General features: G+C 41.7%; 1 protein-coding gene across 3 annotated transcripts in view; it reads left to right on the top strand.

Annotated features, from left to right (window-relative positions):
• cpvl (carboxypeptidase vitellogenic like) overlaps positions 1 to 20,568 on the top strand; it is a 63,780-nt gene that overhangs the window by 10,079 nt on the left and 33,133 nt on the right. For all 3 annotated transcript variants that reach the window (XM_078428508.1, XM_078428500.1, XM_078428489.1), the window contains exons 4-7: positions 4,116 to 4,230; positions 6,648 to 6,706; positions 18,381 to 18,460; positions 20,230 to 20,296. In XM_078428508.1, coding sequence (XP_078284634.1) covers positions 4,116 to 4,230; positions 6,648 to 6,706; positions 18,381 to 18,460; positions 20,230 to 20,296 — 321 coding nt within the window. The remainder of the gene's footprint in view (positions 1 to 4,115; positions 4,231 to 6,647; positions 6,707 to 18,380; positions 18,461 to 20,229; positions 20,297 to 20,568) is intronic.

Below are 20,568 nucleotides of genomic sequence, written 5' to 3'. Positions count from 1 at the left end.
TGTAGTTAATATCCCTAATCCAGTCGTCATTCTGTTAAACCTCGTCTGGACTCTTTCCAAAGCCTCCACATCCTTCCTGTAGTCGAGCGACCAGGACAGCACTCAATACTCCAAATAGGGCCTAACCAAAGTTCTATAAAGCTGCATCATGATTTCCTGACTCTTATATTTGATGCCTGACCTATGATAGCAACCCTACCATGTGTTTTTTACAACTCTATCTGCTTGTGTTGCCACTTTCAGGGAGATATCGACTTGGACCCCAAGATCCCTCTGTACATCAATTTTGTTAAGGGCCAAGCCATTAATTATATATTGTTCCCTTAAATTTGACCTCTCAAAGTGCAACACCTGACACTTGCTTGGATTAAACTCCATCTGCCATTTTTCTGCCCATTTCTACAGCTGATCTATATCCTGCTGTTTACTTTGACAATCTTCCTCACAGTCTGTGTCCTGACAATCTTAATCTCATCTACAAACTTACTAACCAACCTGTCCACGTTTATGTCCAAGTCATTTGTATATATCAGAAACAGCGGAGTTTAAAGCACAGATTCCTGTGGACCTCCAGTGCTTACAAATCTTCTGTCTGATGATTGTCCTTCCATTACAACCCTCTGTCATGTGCCAGTATGTCAATTCGGAATCCATATAGCCAAGTCACTGTTAATGCCGTGCATCATAATCTTCTGAATCAGCCTACCATGGAGGAATTTATCAAATGTCTGACTAAAATCCATGTAGACAACATCTACCACCCTACCCTCATCGATCACCTTTGTCACCTCCTCAAAAAAAAACTTGATCACGTTTGGTTTATGGTGGCAGTTACAGGATAAGCAGGGTAGTTAGCAATATGCACATCAACCCCTTTCCCACCTGTTCCTGCTGTTCCCACCTGTTCTCTCCATTCAGATAAAGGTCAAAATTGGGCTATTTTCTGTCTTCATGGGGTACATGATGCACATTGTTGAGACAAAGTGCAGTGCAGTTTCTCTCCCCTTAATTCACTTCCCACCATCCTTCTCGTTTGCAGTATCCCTGCCAACCAACATCATTAAAATAAAAATGATCTGGTTATTCTCAAATTTCTACACATGAGATCTTGCCACATGAAATCAAAGTTTGCATTTCCTAGATTACAAAATGCTTGCACTTATGGCAATTTCCTTAGCCATATAAAATAATGTGGCCCGTTTGAAAGGCATTTCCTAAATACACTTTTCTGGATTTCATGTACATTAACTTTGAGAAATTATAGTTGAGATAATGTGCAGAATTGCTGTAGTTGCTATTTTAGTGCTTCATCCAAAATTGAAACCTACCTTGGTCCAATGGAATGAAACAGCTGTTCAGTTCCAATATAAAGTGAGCTGAGGGCTGCCTCGAGCTAGGTGTTTGTGTCCCACAGAATCTTCTGCAATCCATTCAGAATAAATTATTTTCTGGCAACAAATGCTGGTTTAATTCGTGGAAAAGATGGCAGGCTGAACGAAAGGTGCTCCGGGTTAAGGTGAAATTAGAACTGGAGATCGGTGATGAACCTGACTGTGCCTAACACAAGAATAGGCTTTTTGGACCTTCTCATCTGCTTCAGCATTAAATAAGGTCTTAGCTGAGCTTGTCTCTCAGCCCCACTTTCCTGTACTAATTCCATATTTCTTGATATTCTTAATTTAGTTTAGGTGCACAGCTGAATAATATTACTGCGATTTTTAGTTTAGTTTAAAGATACAGGGTGGAAACAGCTCTTCGATCCACCAAGTCCACGCCGACTATCGATCATCCATTCAGTAGTTCGATGTTATCCCACTTTCTCATCCACTCCCTCCACATTAGAGACAATATATTAGGCCAATTAACTCGGACTCAAACATCTTTGGGATGTTGGAGGAAACGGAATCACCCCGAGGAAACACATCTAGTCACAAGGAGAAAATGGAAACTGCATGGACGGTAGTTGAGTACGGATCAAACCCAGGTCTCGGGCGTTGTAAGGTAGCAGCTCTACCAGCTGTACCTCTGTGCTGCCCAGGTTGGTGGGTATGAAAAGTGTAACATTTTACAGAATTAAAATTCTTTAACTTAATGCATAAAAATAAGTCATAAGGTCATAAGTGATATGAGCAGAATTAGGCCATTCGGCCCATCAAGTCACTGCCATTCAATCATGGCTGATCTATATCTCCCTCCTAATCCCATTCTCCTGCCTTCTCCCCTTAACCCCTGACCCCTGTACTAATCAAGAATCTACCTCTGCCTTAAAAATATCCATTGACTGCCTCCACCACCTTCTGTGGCAAAGAATTCCACAGATCCACCACCCTCTGACTAAAGAAATTCCTCCTCATCTCCTTACTAAAGGAAGGACCTTTAATTCTGAGTCTCTGACCTCTTGTCCCAGACTCAACCACTAATGGAAAAGTCCTCCCCACATCCACTCTATCCAAGCCTTTTGCTATTCGGGAAGTTTCAATGAGATTCCCACTCATCCTATTTAACTCCAGCAAGTACAGGCCCAGTGCTGTTAAATGCACATCATATGTTAATCCACTCATTGCTGGGTTCATTCTTGCAAACCTCCTCTGTACCCTCTCCAGAGCCAGGACGTCCTTCCTCGGATATGATACCCAAAATTGCTCACAATGCTCCAAACCATTTTGGAGGCCTGACGAGCGCCTTAAGGAGCCTCAGCATTACGTCCCTGTTTTTGTATTCTGGACCTCTTGGAATAAATGCTAGCATTACGCTTGCCTTCCTTACCAACGATTTAACTTACAAATTAACTTTTTGGAAATCCTGCACCAGCAGTCCCAAGTCCCTTTGCACCTCTGATTTCTGGATTCTCTTCCCATTTAAAAAATAGTCTACGCCTTTGTGCCTACTACCAAAATACATGACTCCACACTTTGCTACACTATATTCCTTCTGTCACTATCCTTCCCACTCTCTGAACCTGTCCAAGTCCTTCTGCAGCATCCCTGCTTCCTCTACACTACTGCACTACACACGCATTCATTTCCTCCCGCCTAGACTACTGCAACTCCCTATACACTGGGATCAGCCAATCATCCCTGTCCCGCCTGCAATTGGTCCAAAACGCCACAGCGAGACTCCTGACGGGTACCCGTAAAAGGGACCACATCACCCCGATTCTGGCCTCTCTCCACTGGCTCCCAGTACAGTACAGAATCGACTTCAAGCTCCTCCTATTCACATACAAAGCCCTAAACGGGCTTGCCCCCCCATATCAAAAATCTTCTAACCCACCACTCTATCTCCAGGTCCCTCAGGTCGGCCGACTTGGGGCTACTGACTATCCCGCGGTCTAGGCTTAAGCGGTTGCAGCTCCTAGACTGTGGAACAGCATCCCTCTTCCCATCAGAACTGCCCCCTCCATCGACTCCTTTAAGTCCAGGCTCAAAACCTATTTCTACTCCCAAGCGTTCGAGGCCCTCTGAAGGGGCACTGTGAACTGTTCATGTATGTGCTGTTATGTTTGTGTGCCATTGTATGTTCGTTCTTAGTACCTGAACTGATGTACAGCACTTTGGTCAACGTGGGTGGTTTTTAAATGTGCTATACAAATAAAATTGACTTGACTTGACTTGCCCCTCCACCTATTTTCATATCATCTGCAAATTTGAAATACAGCTTAAAATTATCAAATGATTGGTCAGCAGGACAAGGGGGGCTGGAAGAGGTTATTTCTGTGCTGCACATTTATATAATTGTATGATTGCTTTTCTCTGTGGATATTTTTTTCTGCAGCACAATTTATTTTAATACCAACATGTTGTTGCTTTTACAGTCCTGCAGGTTCCAATAAATGTTGATAGGATGGTATGGAGAATATCTTCATTTGACTTCTGCATGTGCAGAGATTTGCAGTGCCTGTAAAAATGATATTTTACAGTTTTTTCCTGGTGATTTATCAAGCTGTTCTATTTCTGTTCATGGCCTCTTTCGTGTTTCTTCTGATGAAACATTGATTTTCTATAGTTCTTATAATTTACATTAGTTTTGATGCTAAGCACTCTGCTATATATCCTCACGGGCATTTTTAATCAATGTTATTTATCATGATCATTTTTGTGAATGTTAATTTTCAGACCCGGCCTGAAAATGCTCCTGTGCTGCTGTGGCTTCAAGGTGGCCCTGGAGGTTCATCTATGTTTGGCCTTTTTGTTGAACATGGGCCTTATGTTGTGACTAAAAACCTGACGTGTAAGTGCAACCTTTTTCCAATAGGCTGAATGTTTACTGTAATTAAGTTTTTCTTTAACTTTTCTTTTGAATCTCTTTTTGTGTCTCCCACAAATGTTTTGTAGAATCATCCAGTTTTTCAAGATACCTGCGAGTTGGGACTTTTTACTTTATCCTACATTGTTTTAATTCTGAATGTTAAGATAAAATATATGGTGCTTGCAGTTAATTAGTTGTGTATTTTTTATGTATACTATGATTTAGGAAGGAAATATTTCCATTTGGTTTTAGTAAGTTATTTTGATATCTGCTTTACCTTCCTCCAACACCAGAGTACACGGCACTCTGATCAGATGATCATTGAAATGTTACTTGTATGTGAATAATCAATGCCTCTTCCATTTCCTTATTTAATGTCAACTGATGTGAAAGTAATCATTCTATTACTTCAATCATATAACAAGCAAAAGAGGATGTAGGGCTTTGATAGTGCTGTTGAGATATTTTTCAGATTAGATTTTTGTTGAAATATAGAAAAGGTTGCAAGGAAACTCCTTGTTCATAAGCCCACGGGATAAATAGTATGCTTACAGTAATGATAAATACAACATTAAATACAATGACGCATGCAAGATTGTAGTTCATAATCTGTGTAGAACAAAAGAATAGTAAAGTACAGGGCAGCATGGTGGCTCGGCGATAGAGTTGCTACCTTGCAGCGCCAGACACCCTGGTTCGATCCCCACTACGGATGCTGTCTGTACAGAGTTTGTACATTCTCCCTGTAACTGCATGGGTTTTCTCCAAGATCCTCTGTTTCCACTCTCACTTAAGTCGTACAGGTTTGTATGTTGATTGCCTTGATACAAGTATAAATTGTCCCGAGTGTCTAGGATAGTGTTAATGTGCGGGGATCGCTGGTCGGCGTGGACTCAATAGGCCGAAGGGCCTGTTTCCGCGCTGTATCTCTAAACTAAACTACAATAACCAATGTGGTAGAGTTTATAGTATGTGGCAGCAGCACCAAAACTGACCTCTGGTGTTCTGCATTTGTTAACTGCTTTACGTAACTGCATAGAATTGTCAATGTATGAAAATAGCAATCTACCAACTACAAAAGCTATCCACTAAGTAGAAACCAATACTTTAAATATATGGTGCTGAATTATGGGTAGACACAAAATGTTGGAGTAACTCAGCGGGTCAGGCAGCATCTCGGGAGAGAAGGAATGGGTGATGTTGTGGGTCGAGACCCTTCTTCAGACTGATGTCAGGGGAGGGGGTGGGACAAAGATGGAATGTAGTCGGAGACAGGAAGACTAGTGGGAGAACTGGGAAGGGGAGGGGATAGAGAGGGAAAACGGGTACTATCTGAAGTTAAAGAAGTCAATGTTCATACTGCTGGGGTGTAAACTACCCTGTTGTGCTGAATTATTTTGCAAAATGGGAACTTTATATTCTAGAACAGCAACAGGAAGCTGAGAGTATTAGCCATGATTATGTATGAAAAATGTGCATTGCATTTGAACGTGAGACTCATTTTATTGAATTTAAATTTAAAAATAGTGAACCTACAATTCACGAGCTAAAGTGAACTTTATTGTTCTGTTCTGACTACTTCCTTTGGGGGTTTAGAACATATGGAGCAGAAAACAGCACAGAAAAAGAGTTTTAGTTTTTAGTTTTACAGATACAGCGTGGAAACAGGCCCTTTCGGCCCACCGGGTCCGTGCTGACCAGCGATCCCCGCACATTAACACTATCCTATTCCCACTCGGGACAATTTTTACATTTACCAAGCCAATTAACCTACATACCTGTACTTCTTTGGAGTGTGGGAGGAAACCGAAGAAAGCCTTCGCAGGTCACAGGGAGAACATACAAACTCCATACAGACAGCACCCGTAGTTGGGATCGAACCCGGATCTTCGGCGCTGCATTTGCTGTAAGGCAGCAATTTTACTGTTGCGCCACCATGCCATACTGGAATAATTGAGTGGGTTCAGGCAGTATCTCTGGAAAACATGGATAGTTAATGAAGGATCCCGACCCGAAACATCATCTATCCATGTTCTCCAGAGATGTTGCTTGACCCGGTGAGTTAATCCAGTGCTTTTTTTAATGTAAACCAACATCTGCAGTTCTCTGTAACAACAGAGCACGGAACAGGACCTTCGGCCCACAGTAGGATTACCATAGTTGGATATCATCAGGGCCATGGACAATGTGTAGACAAATAACATCCAGTGCATATATGGATTCCCATTTTCAGATCATGTTATCAGTCCTCAAATGTTTGTTGATGTTTACATACGGTGTAAAGAATACTTATACACTGTAAAAGTACCATTTTGAGAATCATTGTTATGAAAGATTGATCTTTCTTTGCTACTTACATGTTAATCAAAATATTTTTTTTCTGTACCGCTCAAATTTAGTGGAAGCCCGCAAGGTCCCATGGACATCAAAGTATTCAATGCTGTACATCGACAATCCTGTAAGTTTTCTAATTGTTATGTGGGTTTAATTGAATTAGCTATTTAGTAGTAGGATTCAGAAATACATGTTCAAAAAGTGATTTTATTAGATTTATCGGGCTTCCTAAATTGGATTCCTGATTGAAGACAAATCATATTCGTACTCTTATGGGGAGTTTTCTTGATTGATGATGAATTCCTGTTTTCAATTTCCAGTACAACACTCGGTATCCACTTTAATCTTAATTAAAAACTCTGAAAATGTCATGGAGGAAGATATTGTTTACATTACAAGCAAGGTCCCTTAAAGTATTTATACTGCGGTAACTAAAATAAATACCATAAGCTCTGTTTCATTACTGACAGTTGCAATATGCCATTAAAAATTACAGTCCAGCAGTGAATGAAGCACAGTTTCAAGCTCGCAGATCATTCCAAAATCCAAGTGAAAGTGCAAACGATACCATATTTTGCATTCTCTTTTAAAATCAGCAAATTGAAGGGCAGTGAATCTGCACACATGTTCCTGCGTTTACCATCAAAGGTTTTCCAGCATGGAAAATATGCATGCAAATCAAGGACCCAGAAATTTAAATTCAGCCTTTTCACTATTAAAATACACATTTAGGATTATAACTATTTTAATCATTAATAACTTGACTAATAAAATTTTGACTGTCGAGTCCACCTTTATTTTGCCCAATTTGGCCAATGCGTTTGAGATCAGAATAATTATCGGACATGGAGGATTATCCTCTCTAGAGCTATGGAGAAAATTGCAAATGACCAACTGCAAGTGGAAGATGTTAGCATCTGTTTTGATTGCTTTGGTTCCAATTAAATGATCAAAATATAACATGGAAATCTAAGCCACATCTATGGTACATGCAGCATGTTATTCAGCAAGTATGTGAATATGAAATATTCTGGTAATGACTGTGGACCACACAATTTAAATTGAATAATTACACCTGCATGGATATAATGAATGGCTTTCCATCATTTATCTTTGTTTTTTCAAGTACGATAGTTTTGAAATGTTCTTCTCGTAAAAGCCAAATTACAAGCCTTTCAAGTATGATAACAATAAATCAGAAGTATTTTCTATAATTTAAAAGTGAAATTGTACTTGCGCGCTAATAGAATCTTTCTGCAGTATCTTGCTAACTTTATACACGCTTACAACTGACCTGTCTCACTTTTTTCATTTTCCTTCTGCTGCTGAAGGATTCTTGTATAAAAATGCTGCAACAGTATACATTCCCTTTTTGATTTTTTTTTGCAGTACTTTTCCATATTTATATTAAAATAATTTTGCCAAGACAGAAGTGGGGTCACATTTAGTTCAGTTGAGTTTTGCTGCTATTTTATGTGCTCAAAACAAAATGAGAAAGAAGTTGGCTATTTCCTATCGTTTTTACTGAATTTGAGATTAGCTGAAAATTTGTGTAGAAATTGCACCATTGAGGGGAATCAACAAAGCAAAATGGCCCAAAGTGAAATGAGTGACAATAACCAAAAACCTCAATCAAGGAGGAAGCTTGTAAAGGTAATCTTATAGGAACAAAGAGAGTCACGTGGCAGAGAGAATGAAGGTGGAAGTTCTGAAGCTTGGGAACTAGGCAGTTGAAGGCATTGCCACCATTGGTGGAGTAATTATATATGGAGATAAGTATATGGAGTAATTATATATGGAGATAAGCATGGAGATAGGAATCAGTAAGTCCACAAAGTATTATAAACAAGAAGATGACTTTTAAATCGAAATACATTGAGACATATGAGTATCATAGACCTTACAGGCCATATTAACATACCACATGATTTATAAAAAAACATGCCAAATTAATTTAATGTCTCTCGGCCAGTTCTTGAGCTTCCCATAGTGATCGCACCAGGGTGGAGGCAAGGCTCCACACTTGCGCTGCTAGAAGCACACAGAAACAAGGCAGTCTCTCAGAACCCAGGCCTGGAAGGCCCAGTTTCAGACCACAGCGATTTCTATAATTGAGCATTTGGCTCGGCAGACCACTTGTGTGGAATCATAATTTTATAACTCGTAGGAACAGAATTATGCCATTTGGCTCATCAAGTCTTCTCTGCTATTCAATCATGGCAGATCTACCTGCCCCTCTCAACCTCCATTCTCCTGCCTTCTTCCCATACCCTTTGATTCCCTTACTAATCAAGAACCATTCAATCTCCGCTTTTAAAATACCCAATGACAACCTCCACAGGTGTCTGTGGCAATGAATTCCACAGGTTCACCACCCTCCGAGTAAACAAATACCTCTTATCTCCTTTCTAAAGGTACATCCTATTATTCTGAGACTGTGCCCTCTGGTCCTAGGCTCTCCCACGAGTGGAAACATCCACTCCCTTCCACTCTATCCAGGCTTTTCACTATTCAGTAAGTGTCAATGAGATTCCCCCTCATCCTTCTGAACTCCAGCGAGTACAGACTCAGAGCCGTCAAACACTCATCATACATTAACCCAATCATCCTCTGAATCATTCTCATAAACCTCCTCTGGACCCTCTCCAATGTGAGCACGTCCTTCCTCACACATGGGACCCAAAACTGCTCACGATACTCCAAGGGTGGTCTGACCAGCTCCTTATAAAGCCTCAGCATTACATCCCTTTTATATTCTTGTCCTCTCAAAATGAATGCTAGCTTTACAGTTGCCTTTCTTACTACCGATTCAACCTGCAAATTAACCTTTTATGAAATCTGCACCAACAGTCCCAAGTCCCATTGAACTTCTGAATTCTAAATAGAAAATAGTCCTGTAATGCAAAGAGCTATGGAGGCTGATTTGTTGAACATATTAAAGACTGAGAGGTTTTTTGATAAAGGGGAAATGTAGCATTTTCACTATCAGGAAGGAAAGTCGCTTTGAGGCTAAAGATCGTTGAGTGTTTTGGGAGCCGTGTGCTCCACATTTGCTTTGATTTCTCATGTCCTTGGGAATCGCTTGTATAGTGGTGATGGTGGCAACGTGAGTGGTGCTCTGCTGGGAGAGGGGGAGCTCCACTGCTGCCATTGGAGTCATGGCCTTCCCCTGGGTGGGGCTGCTTGTCATTTCCTGGAGAACTGACTGCTGCAGTTCTGTAACACCCTCAAATACTGCCTGCTGCCAACCAGAGTTCTGAGATCTCGGTAACACTCACAGATTGATGACTTCTTGTGTTGGAACTGTGTCTAGGGTCATCAGTTGCTAAATATTTGCCTGGACAGTAAGTATGAAAACCAGTGCTGGCCATCATTTCCATGCTGGAAGGAGATGCTCCAGGCTCTGAAAGACAAAAACATCCTCTGCCCTCTGCTGTCTCACAGAGGCATTTGGGAAGGGTGTGCCTGATTCACCTTTTAAATAAGCCACCCCATCAAAGTTCTCTTATTTTTACTGTAAACCCACCTACATCTCTTTAACCTCTTCCAACTCTGTCTTCTGTAATGATACCATCCCTTTTCCTCAATGTCTTTGTCTCAGATATTCCCAAGATAAGGCTTTCTGCTCTACAACATCTGAAACATTCTCTTCCTTCTGGAAATGAAACATGTCCATTTCCACCTGTCTCATCACCTCCTTCCTCACCACATTCCCGGGATCTAATTAGTCATTCTATGTGGGACGAAGAATCTCCTGCACCTCTTCCGGTCTCGTCTATTGTATTTGGTGGCTTTAACGTTCGCTCTTCTACATTTGTAATATGGTGCATAGAAAAATTGTCCTTTTGCAGAACACTTAGTGCCTGAGGATGTATGGGGAATATCTAAGTTTGATGGAAGTCATAAGTGGGGATGAGTGGTGGTGTGTAGTATGGAGAAGTATGCAAGGCTAATTGTGCAGTTGTTTGAAGGTGTGATGTGTTGAAGATTTTATTGATCATCACCTTGTCTGAGGTCATTGGATCATGTCGAGCAAAGCATGTATTCCATGGGAGTATTATTCCCAGCACGGACCCATCTGTAGCCTCCATACTGTTGCTTGACTCAATATTTGGAGGCCTCTTGGATCCTCAGGTGTGGAGAAAGTCTCTCCATCTTAACCACTGTGGCATGCAGAGCCATGGCTGAAAATTATGGTCCCAGCTCTCTGTCATGCCCAGACTTGGCTTTCAGTGAGCACCCCAAACTTTAGTGATGGCTTCCACCAGTGGTTCTATTTGTCTCTATTTATAAAGTGCTGGTAAGTGCTGGCTTAATTCCATACCTTGTATTAAATACCTGTTTGGTTGAACTAGTTCTAGAAAGGTGGGAAATAATACCATAAACAACAGATGGTGGTTGCTAGATGCAATAATCACAATAACACAGATTTTCTGTTGACAGATAGGTGGTGCTTAACCTGTACTATTTCACACCCTAGTCTTTAAATCCAAATTAGAAGTCACTCTTTTGTAAGGCTAATTTTGGGGTGAAGTCCAAAGCATAGTTTCTCCCTCAACTGGAACCGAGGATGAAGAAGGGACCTAAAGGTCATTAGATTTGAAATGAAACGGCATTATTAGCTTGGGCTCTGAAACTGAAAGATCAAATTCAGAGACCAGCTTTTCTAACTGGAAACAAAGCTATTATAGAGAAGTAAGTAAATCAGCCATTGAAAGGGACAGGACATAGTTTATTATTTCTCTTTTAGAGGAGAGATGTGATAATACACAGACTTTGATTTAAGTGCACATTTATTTCCAAAGTCAAGCATCTTATCCAGCATCCCCCACTGATTTATATCCAGCATCCCCCACTGTCTTTTACAATGCAATGTGACATGGGTGAAGTGTACAATATCCATTTCAGGAGACAGGGAGGTCCGGAGAAGGTCATTTGGGAAGTCTGGAAAAAGTGCCCCTTTTATTTCTAAACTTTTTAGCTTGGTCTTTGGTCTCAGGCTCTCACTTTGGGTGTGGTGTATATATTTTGTTTTAAAAAACACTTTATTAAAACATAATTAATGGATATGCTCTTCATACTGGCTCAGCCAACATTGTGGTAATTAAGCATTGTTTCTTACTTTTGTAACACTTGCCATGGAGTGACATTGCTATTTGTTGACACTGGCTTTTGTCATAAGAACTAGCAGTCATGAATCTACAACCAGTCTCTTCTATTCACTTTCGTCATTGAATAAAACTGCTGCCATGTCACTTCTGCCACCATCACAGTGCAAATGGTAACCCTGATGCATCCAGCCCTACCACCCCTTTTCTTTTGCTACCTGCGCCTACAACTTTTAAATATCTGTTCATTCTGTGTAACTCCGTTCTTCAACTCAATTAAGCATCTTGAATTGCAGCCATCAAAAATAGCAGTTACAGAACAGTAGATGCTTAAAATTGCCACCAATATTGTTGGCCTTTACTAAGGTATTAGAGTAAATTAAACTTCTCTCGTCGGTATTTCAAGGCTCCTCCCTGAAATGAACAGGTAAGCTAGTGGATGTGTTTCTCAGTATTGCACAGGCTGTCTGAGTAGTATGTGAAGATAAGTGGGTATCATCCAATGTTGAGTGAGCTTCAGAAAAGTATTAATTACTGGCCATCCTTAGTTTTTAATTGACTGCATTGTTCTTCTGCTTCCCCTAACACTACTTGGCCGATTTATTTTTTCCCTTGCACCACAAACCCAACCATTCCCAGCCCTGGCCATCTTACCATTGCTCCTAAACTTCAGATTTGCTGTGATCTGTGAAAGTGTTTGAATAAAGAATGAAAATGACTGATGTGCCAATAGGTGACATTCCACAACCTGCAACTCCAGTGACATAGAGTTTGTTATGAAAATTGTAACGTTATTAATTTCCATCAGAATTATTTCAGGAGATAATCCCCAATGTAATGGGATGTAATGCTGAATTAATTATGAAACTTGATGTTTGCATAATTAGTGCGAGGCTGGCTCTGTAATGGAAAAGGTGATCAAAATATGGTTTCATGTGTTTATGGCACATGTTACAAATAGAACATGTTAAATGTTATCTGTTGCTGTTAAAATTGTTTAAGGACTGGTTAAAAACATGATTTATGACCATTAATGGGCCTCGGCATTTGTGACTTGCTCAGGTTAATGGTAATGGAAGAAGAGGACTAGAGTTCTGATTTATCATTGTGGTAATAAATCTGATGGACAGTGCATTCTGCAAAGATTGTAATTCCCCCATTGAAGTAACTTTAATCCCTCGCATGCCAGTGGGCTGGTACTGTTCAGGTTACACCCTTGAATATCATAGCAACACCCGATTGAAGACTGGGCAGGGTGGTAGACCTTATGGACTTCTGGTAGGCAGTTGGCAAAATCCCGCATGGTAGGCTGGTCTAGAAGGCTGAGAGATCCAAGCCGAGTTGGCTAATTGGATTCAAAGTTGACTTGGTGATGGGTGGCAGGGTGTGGTGGTGGAAGGATGCATTTCTGATTGGAATTCTGTAACCAATGGTGTACCTCTGACCTGGATGTTAATGTAGAAAATGGTTAGTAAATATGATAAGCAAAATTCAGTCATAGTATGGATAGTGTGGAAGATTGTTTAAAGCTACAGCATTGTAGGAGCCATTTTGCATTTATTTGTTGTTTTTGCTTATTAATATCATTACCTTGTATACTGCTGTAGTTTGGACACTATAGAGTTAATGCAATGCTTACATAGGGGCTGGGCGGAGCTAGAGTACGGGCAGTTGGGTACGTGCTGGGAGAGCGTGTCTGTGAGCCAAGGAGGTGCTGACAGAGGGTCAGCCAGAGGCACCGCCAATAGATTATTAGCCGAGATGTAATTGCCTGTTTTATTAACAAGGTGATTAATACAAACTATGTCGAAGTTATATCTGGCAATTCGTATCGATCCCATAGACTGTGGTACGATATGGAATTTTAACTAGTAAATCAATAACAGGTCGATGACAAGAGATATGCCAATATGTTTATTGCACCTTCAAATAAAGAGGACTAACTGTTCAAATGTCGAGGAGGATCTCTGTTATTATTTGTTCGAGTCATTACGCTTATCGCTCACCCGGTCTATGCAAGTGGCAGCTTGGGAGCTAATTGATAGACGAGAAGCTGGCTGCTACAAGCAGTATATTAGATCTGATGGAAGGCTGGGCAGAGTGCTGGCAGATGGAATGATGTAATAATTTGGGAAATTAAATGGTGATAGGATATGTACAGTAAATGGCCAGTCGCTAAGGAATGTTGATTAACAAGAAGATCTTGAAGTTCAAGTCAATAGCTCTTTGAAAGTGGCAACTTTGGTAGATAAGGTGGTGGGAAAAAGCACATGGCATGCTAGCTTTCATAGGGCATAAAATATCAACGTTGGGCCATTATTTTGCAACTTTACAAAGTACTGCTAAGACTGCACTCAGAGCATGGTGTGTAGTTCTGGTTGCCACATGAAGGAAAAGGTGAAATTGTGCAGGAGTGAGTGCAGAAGAGAGTTGTTATTATTTAGAAGGATGAGGGGGGATCTTATTGAAACGTATAAGATAATTAGGGGATTGGACACATTAGAGGCAGATAACATGTTCCCAATGTTGGGGGAGTCCAGAACAAGGGGCCACAGTTTGAGAATAAGGGGTAGGCCATTTAGAACGGAGATGAGGAAGAACTTTTTCAGTCAGAGGGTGGTGAAGGTGTGGAATTCTCTGCCTCAGAAGGCAGTGGAGGCCAGTTCGTTGGATGCTTTCAAGAGAGAGCTGGATAGAGCTCTTAAGGATAGCGGAGTGAGGGGGTATGGGGAGAAGGCAGGAACGGGGTACTGATTGATAGTGATCAGCCATGATCGCATTGAATGGCGGTGCTGGCTCGAAGGGCTGAATGGCCTACTCCTGCACCTATTGTCTATTGTCTATTGTCTATTGTCTATTGGCACTTGGATTGGCGGACTTTGAATATAACAGTATAACAGAGCTTTATTTGTCATTCGGCACCAAGGCACCGAACGAAACCACATAGCAGTCACACACAAAAAAGAACACAAGACACACAACCCCAACACAAACGTCCATCACAGTGACTCCAAACACCCCCCCACTGTGATGGAGGCAACAAAACCTCCACTCTCCTCCCCACGCCCACGGACAGACAGCTCGTCCCTGACCGACCCGCACAGCCCCCGCAAGGGGATGGAAGTCCCCCCGGCCGAGTCGCACCGGGCGCCGAAACGTCTCGCGGCCGAGCCGGGCGATGGAAGGCCCCGCGACCAAGCCCTGCGCATCAAGTCCCGTGGCCGAGCCGCACTGGGCGATGTTAAGTCCCGCGGCCGAGCCGCACCAGCGATGAAAAGTCCCGTGGCCGAGCTGCACCGGGCGATGTAAAGTCCCGCGGCCGAGCCGCATCGGGCGATGTTGGGCCCCGCGGCCGAGCCGCACCGGGCACTGTTAAGTCCAGCGGCCGAGCCGCACCAGCGATGTAAAGTCCCGCGGCCAAGCCGCACCGGGCGATGAAAAGTCCCGTGGCCGAGCCGCACCGGGTACTGTTAAGTCCAGCAGCCAAGCCGCACCGGGCGATGCAAAGTCCAGCGGCCGAGCCGCACCGGGCGACGCCAGGCCCCGCAGCCGAGCCGCACCCCGCGCCGCGAGGAAGAGACCCAAAAGAGAAAAGTTTCCCCCACCCCCCCGCGGGAAACATTGGATATGCTGGGTTTGCTTTCCCTGGAACAAAGGACGCTGAGGGATGACCAGAGAGAGAGAGATACAAAATTATAAGAGACATAGATAAGGGTCAATAGTCAGAATCTTTTTCACATACAAGAGACCATAGATTTAAGTAGAGAGGAGGGGGTTTTTGATAGGATTGAACAATACACAAATTGTGATTGATATCTATCTGTAACTCGTGCCAGAGGAGATGATGGAGTCTGATACAATCACTTTGTTTATCACTTTGTTTAGACAGACACTTAAGTAAGCAGGATATGAGCCTACTGAGGATTAAGGGGATTTGTATATTTTTACAAAACATCCAGCACAATATTTATTTAATGCTAAACTGTCTTCTCGGCAGAGATGAAATTGCTGGCAAAGATTTAAAAGCCGAAAACTACCATTTTTATTCTCTTAAAATGAATTGGGGGCGTGGCTGTGCTCTGCAGCTGCGGCTCACCGGCAGTCTCTCTGTTTTTTTGTTGTTGTTTTTTGTCATTGTCGTCGTTAAATGTACGTTTTGTTTTATTTTTAACTCTGTGTATGTGGGGGGGTGGTGGGGGGTTGGGGGAAACCTTTTTTCAAATCTCCTCCTCAACGGAGATGCGACCTTTACCGTGTCGTATCTCCGTTCGCGCTACGGCCTAACATCGTGGAGTCGGCGGCCTCCAGCTGGGATCGACCTCAAAGACTCCGGTCGCATGGCCTGGACTTACCATCTCGGAGGCTTCGGCCGTGGGCCCTGCAGATCGCAACATCGGGAGTTCGCAGGTCCCTGGCTGGCGACCGGCTTTCGGGAGCTCCAGCCGTAGCAGCTTCAACCGCCCCGAAGCGCGAGGTATGATCAACCCGCTCGCAGGCCCTTCATCGCCCTGCGTGGCTCGGCCCTGGGACTTTCCATCGCCCGGTGGGGGCTCAGGACTTTCATCGGCCTGCTCGGCTCGGCTTGGCCCTGGGACTTTCCATCGCCCGGTGGGGGCTTCAAAAAGTTGGGAGCCTCGATCACCTCGTGGCACTACGGGAGAAGAACGAGGAGGAGATAAGACTTTGCCTTCCATCACAGTGAGGGTATGCCTAGAGCAATCACTGTGATGGCTGTTTGTGTAAAAAATTATATCTGTGTGTCTTGTGCTTTTTAATGTCTACTGCCGGACCCTGACGTGAGAGGACGCTGGCGTTGAGTATTCGCCGCTTTTCCGTCAGGATAGTTTGTCTGTTTGTTTCTATGTTAATTGTTTTTGTAAAGCGCTTTGAGCATGTGATAAGGCGCTATATAAAATAAATGAATTATTATTATTATTATATTGTATGTGCTGGTGCAGAGTTTCCTCTCTGCAGCTAAACGTTGTATCATCATTCATCTATGGAAGTAATGTGACTACAGAATGTTTTCTGTCACTAGTTATTGGTAAAGGTGTAACCAGGATAACAATACCCAAAACAATATCATGGGCAGCTGATGTGTCTTGAACCTTTCATAGAAATGCTACCAGAATGACAATTAGAATATAACTGGGGAAAGCTTGCTTCAACATTACTTGCTACTTCTAATGTTCATGCATTAGTCTTGGCAGTCAACCAATAGAATAATCAGGAAATGCGTACCAACATAAATTAAATTAATTACATTAGAATGAAATTTTTATTCCACAACTAATGGCACTTGTTTGGGGAGCTTAGGATCTGGAAATTGCTATGACAGGAGGGGGTTATGGAGAATGGATTTCATAAGGTCATAAATGATCGGAGCAGAATTAGGCTATTCAGCCCATGTTTACTCCACCATTCAATCATGGCTGATCTATCTTGCCCTCTTAACCCCATTCTCCTGCCTACTCCCCATGAACTCTGTCACCAGGACTAACCAAGGACAATCTTGTTATTTGCAAGAAAGAAAAGGAGGCTGCATTTACCTTGTGCTTTTCACAACCTCTGGCGTTCCACAGTTCTCAAACGCTATCGTTGGAAAGTAATCACTGTTGAAATATGAGAAGTGCAACAGCCAATTTATACTGGGCAATCTCCCATGAACAACATGTGAAATCCACCTGACAATTTGCTTTTGGTAGTGTTGTAGGAAACAAATAAATGTCAGGATGAAATAAAGTGCGAGAAGATCTGTGAAGAACCAACATTACCCAAGACCTGTTGCATCATCTGTCTGCACCTTGTGTCATATATGATGACAACAATTACTTGGCTTGTACAATAATAAGAGCATGAAAAATTTAGAGCCGTCAAATTTAGGCTCTTTGGTACAACTTGTCTCGCATGACTGTGATGCCTCACTTTGCTGATCCCATTTGCCCATACTATGCATAATTCCCCAGTGTGACCTCATCAGTTTTTTTGTTTTATTGCAACATGACATTCAAACTCTTGTGCTCAATGCCTCGGCCTATAGAGGCAAGCATGCATTACCTTTTCCACCTGTTTTGCTATTTTCAGGCTGAGGTGAACTTTTTCCTCGGGGCTTTACCTTGAGGACTTTAACTCGTCCTACTCCTGAGGTCCCGGATATTTATTGTATATGTCCTTATTGATATTTGTTGTCCCAAAATGCATTACATCAAACCTACTGTATCTGGATTAAATTCCATTCTTCTCATCTTTTCATCTTTCCCTTGTATCTTTTCAGAATTTTCTTTGCTATCTACTAATCTACCACCTTTTTCTGTCATCAGCAAACATATGAATCAGTCCATCTACATTCTCACTGGTTACAAACTTACAATCAGAAAAAATACCCCACAAGCACTACCTCCTCCCTCCACCAGCTGAGACAATTTTGTATGCAGTTTGTCAACATATCTTGGATCTCATGTGTCCTAACTTTCTAGACCAGCGTACCATGTGGGACTTTGTCAAAAGCAGTTGCCAAAGTCCATATAAACCTGTCTATTGCCCTGCCTTCAACAGTTTTATCTATTGAATTGCAGTTTGAGATGTACGGAATTGAATAGTAAAAAGAATTCGATTGAATTCTAGTACGAGGTGTAATTTTACTTCAACTTAAACATGTTGAGATATTGTTTTATTGTTCCTGGAAATTAGGTTGGCACTGGCTTCAGCTTTACTGACAAGCCTGAAGGTTATGCGCAGAATGAAGACGACGTTGGAAGGGACCTGTACAAGTGAGCTGTTTCTGCATTCTTTGACTTTTCTCAGTAGTCTGTTATGGATACTCTATTTGATATTAAGACCATTACCCGCACTGTTCCCCCTCCAAAAATATCAATTAGCTTGTGACACACACAACTTTGATTACATTGCCTGTTAAGTGCAGCTGGTCAAAATGAATTTCTGCCTCAAATTGTCTTGATAATTATTTCAGGTCTTTTTTCAATCTATTCCCATAAATAATTTCACCTTATTAGTTATTTCATTCTGCATTGCCAAGTCTGATGGAAGTTGGTTTACATGGAAAATCAATAGGGCTCGGCTAACTGGATATAGATTGACTTAATATAAAGACGTGACCCAATTTCCCTCTTTTCATTTTTGACGTCTTCCATGTCCTTTGAACTTAAACTTATTTATTTTTAAGCTATGCTAAAGTTGATATTTAGGACAAGAAACTGTTTTAATCAAGATCACTTTGCTTCAGCCTAGTTTGAAATTCTTATAGAGGCTCGACAGAATGAGCCTTTATGAAACTTCAGGGACCAATATTAAACAAATGTTCATAAAGCTGTTATAAAATGTGGACAGGCTCTTTGGCATTTGGCTGTGGCTCACTAGACCTTTCCATACTCCAACTAAAGTTGCGTTTACAACTTTCCTTATTTCTATAGGCAGCGGGAGAGTTGCTGCCTTACAGCGCCAGAGAGGCAGGTTCGATCCTGACTGCAGGTCCTGTCTGCATGGTGTTTGCACGTTCTCCTTGTGAATGCAAGGGTTTTCTCTGGGATCTCTGGTTTCAATAGACAATAGACAATTGTCCTCCCACATTCCACAGACGTGCAGGTTAATTGGCCTCTCTGTAAATTGTCCCTAGTGTGTTGGATAGAACTAGTGTACGGGTGATCGTTGGGTGGCGTGGAAGGCCTCTTTCCACACTGTATCTCTAAATGAAACTAAATTAAATGCTGTAGCTTCTGCACCCCAGAGCACTGCACATGGACTTTAAAACTAAATTAATTAAAATTGAAACTTTCCTTTCTAAGCTTTCACTGGTGGCAAACAATTTATTTTTATTGTAGCAAAATTGTTGGAAGAACTCAGCAAGGCAGGCACCAGTTTAGAGAAAGGTTTGGCCTGTTCCTTTTCCTCCACAGATGCTGCCTAACCCACTGTTCCTCCAGCAGTTTGCTTTTTGCTCAGGATTCCAGCATCTCATGTCTCCTTGATTTTATTATGTTAGCGAGCCAATTGGTACCTTCTGCATTACTCTAGTGATGTTGTGGTTTTACTTGTATGGGTTAGATGTCATTACAAATTTTAACATTAATTTTTTTTTTAAATTTGCAGATGGTGGAAATCTTAAACAAAAACAGAAAACACTGCAAATACTCAACAGGTCAGGCTGCCTCTGTGGAAAGAGAAACAGAGTTAGCATTTCAGGTCAGAGGTCTTCTGAGAGGTCTTTGACTTGAAATGAAGGGTGTTTTTCTTCCCACAGGTACTGCTTGACCTGAGTATTTCCAGCATTTACTGTCTTTATTTTAACAAGTTAAATTAGTTACAATTGTTACTGACAATATATGGCTGTCCTCTGTTAGCTGACTATTGTTTATTTATATGGATATATATAATATGAAATTGCATTGCTGTCCTACCAGCATTGATCGGGTTGTGGTTGCGAACAGCCAAAGAACAATGTAATTAAATGATAGGAGTAGAAGTTGTCGGGTACAATGTCGAGCTATAAGCTTATTAAAAATGCAGTGTTTCTTTGTTTCAGTGCACTAATCCAGTTTTTTCAGATATTCCATGAATATCAGCAGAATGAATTTTATGCTACAGGAGAGGTGGGTAATCCAACTATTTCTGCACACACAAAAAAAAACTTTCCTCAATTTTAACTATGTTATGTTTCATAGTCTGTGATATATCTTGCCTGTGCAGTGAAATTCAAAAGTAGTATTATAATCCACACAAGCATGTTGTGTGAATGTGACATTGATGTGCTTTTCTTTTGTCTTCTGTTCTCCCATTTCATGATGGAATGCACAAAGAAAATTTATGGTGATCCCTGTCTTTGTAATTGTTATTTTAGTGCAAAATCTGACACGCTTAGTTG

This window comes from Rhinoraja longicauda, chromosome 2 (genome assembly GCF_053455715.1).
Source record: "Rhinoraja longicauda isolate Sanriku21f chromosome 2, sRhiLon1.1, whole genome shotgun sequence".
Lineage (NCBI taxonomy): Eukaryota > Metazoa > Chordata > Chondrichthyes > Rajiformes > Arhynchobatidae > Rhinoraja > Rhinoraja longicauda.
Note: the sequence above shows the minus strand (reverse complement) of the source record. Positions and strands in the feature narration are given on the sequence as shown.